At 33.9% G+C, this 7,874-nt stretch overlaps 1 protein-coding gene across 3 annotated transcripts in view; it reads left to right on the top strand.

The window, feature by feature from the left end:
- The first annotated feature begins 490 nt into the window (after positions 1-490).
- Positions 491-7,874, top strand: part of LOC144968741 (citrate synthase-lysine N-methyltransferase CSKMT, mitochondrial-like) — a 26,878-nt gene continuing 19,494 nt past the window's right edge. For 2 of the 3 annotated variants that reach the window (XM_078907383.1, XM_078907379.1), the window contains exons 1-3: positions 491-865; positions 5,388-5,534; positions 6,631-6,885. In XM_078907383.1, coding sequence (XP_078763509.1) covers positions 718-865; positions 5,388-5,534; positions 6,631-6,885 — 550 coding nt within the window. In that variant the 5' untranslated portion in view covers positions 491-717. The remainder of the gene's footprint in view (positions 866-5,387; positions 5,535-6,630; positions 6,886-7,874) is intronic. The other variant, XM_078907392.1, reaches the window with a different exon arrangement.

Genomic DNA, 7,874 nt, shown 5'->3' with positions numbered 1-7,874 from the left:
TAGATAGATAGATAGATAGAAGAAGAGATAGATAGATAGATAGATAGATAGATAGATATATAATAGATAGATAGATAGATAGATAGATAGATAGATAGATAGATAGATAGATAGATAGATAGATAGATAGATAGATAGATAGATAGATAGGGACAGAGAGAGAGAGAAAGAGAGAGAGACAGAGAGAGAGAGAGACAGAGACAGAGACAAAGAGAAAGAGGGAGAGAGAGAGAGAGAGAGAGAGAGAGAGAGAGAGAGAGAGGGTACAGCAAAAATTATGAGACAATAAGCTTAAATATGGAAGGGTAGTAATCTAAATTTCTTATTAAAATGTTCACACTTATATAGCGTATTTCACCCTACACATTTTGAGAGAGAGAGAGAGAGAGAGAGAGAGAGAGAGAGAGAGAAAGAGAGAGAGAGAGAGAGAGAGAGAGAGAGAGAGAGAGAGAGAGCGGAAGGGGGGGGGGGGGGGGCGGGGGCGGTCGAATTAGAGTCTGGTGTCTCGGAGTTATAGCGCTATATAAGTTTTCAGCATTATTATTATTATTATTATTATTACTCTCATTTCACTTTAGAGCTCTTTAAATTTGGATGAAGGAATGGCCCCATACGAAAACGAAACAATAACAAAAGTTCGAGTACACACACTGTACACGGCAACCTCAAATAGCTTTGAACTGTCTGTAATTTTGAGATGGTGATTCTCACCAATGAATGCAATATTTTGCCATATACAAGATGTTTCATGTTAGATATCATTCAAAATCCATAAGAAGGAAGCACATATTTTTCTTATCCCAAGTAAACCTGCAACTGCAAAACCAACATCATGAGGCAATTTCCAGACCTCGGTTGTTCTCGGGTGAGTGGGGAGAATAATTTCACTTTGATACAAATACAATTCACTCTTATTTGTATCAAGATTAGCTAAAATTTCTCAGATTATCCATTATGACGATGCAGAAGGTTGATTATTTCCTAATGACGAGATAGTGAAGTTCCTTTGATTTTGAATCATGAAATCTCGCAAATAACTGAAACTGCACTGCAGAAGACCATTCATATTATTATCCAATTCACCATCACCGACCAGCAGAGGTTGGTAACAATAACAATGCGGTTCGCACCTCATTGACTGCTACCGGCAGACTTATCTACACTTTTGATTATAATTTTACGAAGTGACTAGATATCGCTCTAGTAGAGCGACACCTAACATATGGCTATCATTATTCCTAGACATTTCTGCCAATAACGAAAATTGGTTATTCACAGATACCTGGGACCCCGTCTGGGAATAACCAATTTTCATTATTGGAAGACACATGTAACAAGTTGCAGAAAGATTTTATGCAAAATGCCAAACTAGGCGTGAAATATACAAAATGTTCTGAAAAAAAAAATGCCAGCTGTTATTTGTGTCCCAAAACAGTTAATATCAAGTGATATTTAACACAAGATGAAAGTAAATAGTGATCAAGTGTCAAATCCAGCTTTAAATTAAAAAAAAAAAGGTTAATGGATCAATGAAATTTCTTTTGTCATTTTGAACTGAAAACATAAAACTGGCAATTCGCCTTTTTTTGTTCAACCAGCAAGAAAGTTGGTAATCATCATATCTGTTCATAGTCCACCAACCATTAAAATTTTCACTACCTATCTACCTGTTAATTTTATTGATCATCTTTTGTTTCTATAATTTGTTCGTTCTAACCACAATTTTGGGGATATTGATGATGGCCGGGAATTCGTTTATTTCCCGGACGAATTCCTAAGCCAAGGTATTGTTCGCGCCAAAGCCCAAAACCGACAACACCTGTTTTTTTCTGTTTGTTTGCTTTTAAACTATATATTCTTTTTAGGATATACTTTTTGAGATCGAATATGACAATATGCTAGAAAGGAACTAAAAGAGAGAGAAAGAGAAATTTAAAAAAAAAAAGAGGTGGGGAGGGGGGGGGGTGGGCGTGGGGGCATTTATCATTTGCAATGCTCTGTAAAAAGAAGATGGAATAAAAAATTTAAAAAGTCGCGGAACCAGGATTCTAACCCACAACGTCGATTCTGACAAGCCTTCCAAGGCAGACGACTTAACCTTTCAGCCATGACATCCACATGAAAGTCGATGCATATTGTGTATATGTAGTAATGTATTATCCATCGACCGATTTATTGTTGGTTAATTTTATGTTTTTATTGATATTTTATTAACTATACTTATTTCCATGAGCATTTCAAAACATTCCATATTCTGGAATGTGGATAATTGTTTAAAAGAGCGGGGTTTCAAAAAAGTGTCTGGGAATAAGAAATTTCCATATTCCCAGACACCTGTCTGGGAATAACCAATTTTCGTTATTGGCATACCCTGTCTGGGAATAATCACAGCGACATATTATACTAGATATCGCTCTAACACTAACAGAGTGACTCATACTTCTAATATAACACTAACAGTCCAACACTAGATATCGTCCCAGTATTTTGGTAAAAATAAAGTCACTTAATTAAAAGGTCAACATCTGTATATCTTGTTTTGTTTTATAGTTTTTTGCTGCTAATGTGCAATTGACATTTAAAATAGCAACCTGAAAGTGGCATTCAAATGTTTAAAAATTTCTTCTGATTAGACAAAATGTCTATTGTCTCCACAAATCAAGACATTTCAGTCTACCCTTGTATTTGTAATATTATGTCAGGACTGTAATTTTGCTAGTGAAAAAATGTAATTATGCAGCCGCAGTGTTTGTTATGTAATACAAATTATCCTACCAAAAAGGCTACCAACTAGTTTTCAAAATATCATTGACATCTCTTTTTTAAGAAAAACGAAATTAAAACTATTTATAGCAAGTAAATTTAATGGAATCTAACCATGGTCCTATCAGTATCAGGGTGAAAATTGTGGCTTTACTGTGTAATTCTGTAAGTAACACTTTGAAGGAGCCTTGTTAAAAAACAATTGAACAAATTGATTTCAAACTTTCTATATATATACCAATTGAAGCATCATACCAACAATAAAATCCAAAAAAATATCAAACTGGGAAGTTACATGTGCTCAAAATTGAGCCTAAATCACCCTCGGATTGTACTGAAATGTAATTCCACAACTGTGTAAATGCCCTTAATGCTTTCAAAATCAGTCCCTGCCACGAACTTGGTTATGGGACATAAAAGATCTCATATGTTATGGTCTTTTAAAGTTTGCTTCTTACAGCGCTTATTCATAATAAATGACATGCTGTAAACTCCCTTTATGATTTAGGGAAAAAAAAAACTCTAATTAACTTTAATACAGATACACCTATGAAATTTCTTATTGCTAGCTCTATAACTCTCACACTTAATTCAGATCATGGTCTGAGTCAAAGACTTTATCTCTACACTACATTAATGCATGCCATGTAACCATATAGGAGAATGGGAAAATATATTATGTTTATATGCCATTGTGAAGTGCTTTTTGTGACAAGAGGGATAGTATTATCTCAACCTCTTTTTTCAAGAGTTAAAAGAGTTTTTGTTTTCTTGTTCATTAACAAATTACAAATGTTGGTGTCTTTTTGAAATTTGAACTGTTAATTATTTATGTGAATAAAACTAGTCCTTAATCAGCCTCGCATATTTATTTTTTATTTAGAATTTGAAATACAGTGCAACCCACTTGGAAGCGCTGATTTTATGTCAGTATGATAAAATGTTGATATATATGATAAATTACATAAAATTACATAAAATAAAGAAAAAGTGAGGATAAAATACATGGCAGTAAGAGGCTGTCAATCGCGAGATTTTGATGGCCCTTTAAAGAGCTGTTGGAAGGGGGGGGGGAGGGGTCTGGATAGCTCAGTTGGTAGAGTACTCTCTTCACATGCAAAGGGACCGGATTGATCCTGAGTGAAGTTGATATTTTCTTAAACCCCCTTTCCACCCAACAGTGATTGGATTAGATGGTTCTGTTAGATCTGGTGGAAAATAATTTGTGATAGACTAGCAACCTATTTGAAGGAGAGAAAGATTAAAGTGAGTAAGTGTGACTGATATAATATAAGGGAACAACACAAAACAAAAGACATTTGGTCCTTTGGCCTTCTTCAAGTCAACACCAGTCAACCTATGAGAAGGGTAGCAAGTAATGCTATAGAAACTGGGATGAACAATGGTTCCATTTGCTAGCAATGACTATGAAAAATGTTTTTTTCTCTTTTTGAGGAAAATTTTTGTCTAAAATCAAAGCCCTATCTCCACTGAGTAAAAATGTTTTTGAATTTTGAAAATCCATTCATAAATAAACAAGTTATGCAGTTTCAAAGGTGTCATTTATTTGGATGACCCGCAAAGAGGAAAAAAACGCGAAAATATGGGATGCTTTTTCGGCATTTTTTTCAACCTTTGGTTGTATCTTGCGTAATAAGTGGATTAAAAGATTGAAGCTTGAAGAACAAATTAGGATGGTGTTTTGTAAAATACGGGAAAAGTACTCGTTACATTCATATGAAATTTTACAACCAAAAAGAAGTTTTAGAAATATTTTACTCCAAAGAGTAAAAATCTATTTTTAACGGTCTTCTGGTAATCGCATGAGTTTTGTCGCTTGACATAATCTAAAATGACCTTTTTTCTAACTGTGTGCCAACTTACAGTCATATTCATCAATAAACAGCGTCATAATTAATTTTTTAAAATAGCATATACGAAACGGCTTCGTCCCATATTTTGACGCGAATTCGGGCACTTCGTAAGCGAAAAAGAGGCCCAAAGATTTGTGCGGGATAGTCATTGCTACATTTGCTTAATGGCTCTGAAGGACTATTTAAAAGGCCCATTTTGAAGACCTGGGAGTTCTCTTGTGTCAACTAGCACATCATGGATTTCATGAATTTGTCTAGATTGAGATTGTTATCAAAATGATAAGGTGAATGACACCCTTCAATGCTCCGTATGGACAGACTGTTTGCATACCCTAATCGGTCTGTAACAGGCATCCTCTGATTGGTCAATATCCCAGCTTTGCCATTGGTTTTGATCACCCAAAAAGTATTGATTTCAATGATCAGCATGCAAGCTTTTCATTGGATGCCTACATTTTGAATTAAAATTTTAAAATCTGCCTTAAGTCAGGTTGGCGCTGTATGCGAGATTAGTAATTTCATTTCTATGACGTTATATTCAATATATTTCATTAGTAATAATATATTGGGGGGGGGGGGGGGGGGCATTGACTCAAGATATTTGTAAGCGAGATATCGTTAGAACTGAGAACATCATAAGTGGGGTTCATCGTATTGATTTTAGAAAACTTTGCATCAAAATACTTTTAAGTTACCGATAAAGTCATCACTAATCATAAAGACCATTCTTTTTCTCCTTTTATCTACAAGACTCTACCAGTGAGGAAAGATTAAGTCGCTACAGTTTTTGGAATGAGAGATATGGGAAACTAAAAAGCTCAACAACTTTTGACTGGTTTTTAGACTCTTCCCAGCTCCTTGAAGACATCAATCATCAAATGGAGGATTTATTTAAAAGTATGAATGCTGCTTTGAACTGATGTATCATGGACTGGCAAATTTTATATCAATTCCACTCATTGTTCCTGAGAGAGTGCTATTATGCAAGCTAATGCTAGTCCAAGATGACTTAGTTACAGTCATGGGATTGGAACTCGGAACTTTACAATTGGAGACTGTACTGCTGTACAACTTTGCCCCCTAATTCAAATTTTGTGCAAAGGTTTAAATAACCTAAAAGAAATACCTATCACAAATTGAAGACAATTTATATAAAAACTAGACAGTCAAGATATCAAACTTGCATAATTTTGCTTTCTAATGTTGATAGTCAATATGTGCATCGATAATAATGATAATAATAATAATAATAATATAATAATAATAATAATAATAATAATAATAATAATAATAATAATAATAATAATAATAATAATAATAATGATAATAATAATAATAATAATGATATATAATAATAATAATAATAATAATAATAATAATAATAATAATAATAATAATAATAATAATAATATGATGATTGTGATGATGATGATGATGATGATGATGATGATGATGATGATGATGATGATGATAATGAAGGAAGAGGAGGAGGAGGAGAAAAAGAAGAAGAAATAGAAGAAGAAAAGGAGGAGAAGGAGAAGAAGAACAAGAAGAAAAAGAAGAGGTAGGAAGGAAGGGATTTGACACCTAAAGATACGAGAATAGTTCATTAATGCACCTCGTTTGTATACAAATACAGTTAGAATTTTCTTTCATAACAGGTTACCAAATAATTTAACCAGATAATCTGGACACATTTTTGAAATATTTAATATTATTAATATCAATTCTTGTTGTGGTTGATTTTTGTGATTACTCTATTATTGTTGTTGAGATTTTTACAGTTTGTTTTGTTTTTTAAAACGTTTTTCGTTGTTGTGCTGATGGTTTATATTGTTCTTTTCCATACTTATTTCTCTGTTGTTTCTCAACTTTTAACTTTGTAAAATTATTCTCAAACTATCTTCATGTGTCTGAGTAATACAAGATCCTCCCACATCTCAATGCATTTTGTTAGGAATTCAATCATATAAGTTTATTGTATAATCCACAGATACGTCACATTCAATGCTCCGGTATCTAGAACTAGGATGTGGCAATTCCGCACTTCCACTATCCATCTACAGAGAAAGTCCCATCCCTGTGTTCGTCATTGCTATGGATTATGTTGCATACGCAGCTCAACAACAAATTGCCTGTTCCGTGAATACCCAGCCTAAGAACCGCGAATCTCTGTTCCAAGCTGTATGTGGAGATGTCATGAAGCTGCCTTTCAAACATGAAACACTTGATCTTGCTGTCGATAAAGGTATGATCAAATCTTGCTACATAATAGTGAATTATGGAGGAGTTAGAAAAATTCGAGGTATACTCCATAAATAGATTTCTATCCTTTACCTTACATCTAAACCCATTTGTCTAAAGAATAGTATTATTCATGTAAAGAACAGTATTTAAGAAAATTTCGTAAAATTTTGAAGGCATTATATTGAAAGATTTGAATTTATAGCTATTTGTTAACCCTTTATGACACAACTTTCCAACACAATGGATGCCACGACTTTGAGAGAATCGTTTTCCAGATATAGCATTATGCAGAATAATCATAAAGATTTTGGTTCTTTTGATGAAAACACCTTTAGATATCCACCAAAATCCAATTTCTGTAATAGGAAATCATGCTCCAACAATTACTACGATCAGAGTGGGTAAAACAGTTTCAAGCAGGGAGAATCTGTGTTGAGAATGAATCAAGATTGAAGAGGCCTGTGTCAGCATGTGGAGATGCGTCTATTGCCAATGTAAATGAAACAGATGAGGAAGACAAGATAAAAACAGTCTGAGATTTATCATAAAATGCAGTTTACCTCAATGTACAGACATTATACTGATGAACTTCATAAAACAAAGAAGTCTGCAAAATGAGTCCCCCATTATTTTCTTAGTGTGGCATGTGCTCAAACTTTTCTTTGGCATTCCAATCATGAAAGTCGTCATTTTAGGGACATGATTGTCACAGTATACAAGACTTGAGTCTATTTATGGGACACTGAGTTGAAAAGACTGTCAGCTGATTGGTTGGAATCAGTTTGAAAAAAAGCCTAGCAAAATTTCTTATCAACAGGGATGCAGAGAAGATCACGCACATTATGTTTTTGTCTTTTTTTTTTACAATCAGGGCTTCATTACATCATAGCCTGTTCCTAAAAAATGCAGTACTGTAATGCAATCTATTAAAAATGTTCAATCAAGACAAGCTGAGACCTGGTATTAGCAAAAAGTGCCCTGAACTCGTTG

This window comes from Berghia stephanieae, chromosome 1 (assembly GCF_034508935.2).
Source record: "Berghia stephanieae isolate SIO BIC M18660-M18661 chromosome 1, UCSD_Bste_1.3, whole genome shotgun sequence".
NCBI lineage: Eukaryota > Metazoa > Mollusca > Gastropoda > Nudibranchia > Aeolidiidae > Berghia > Berghia stephanieae.
This window is presented reverse-complemented; position numbering and strand designations above follow the sequence as displayed.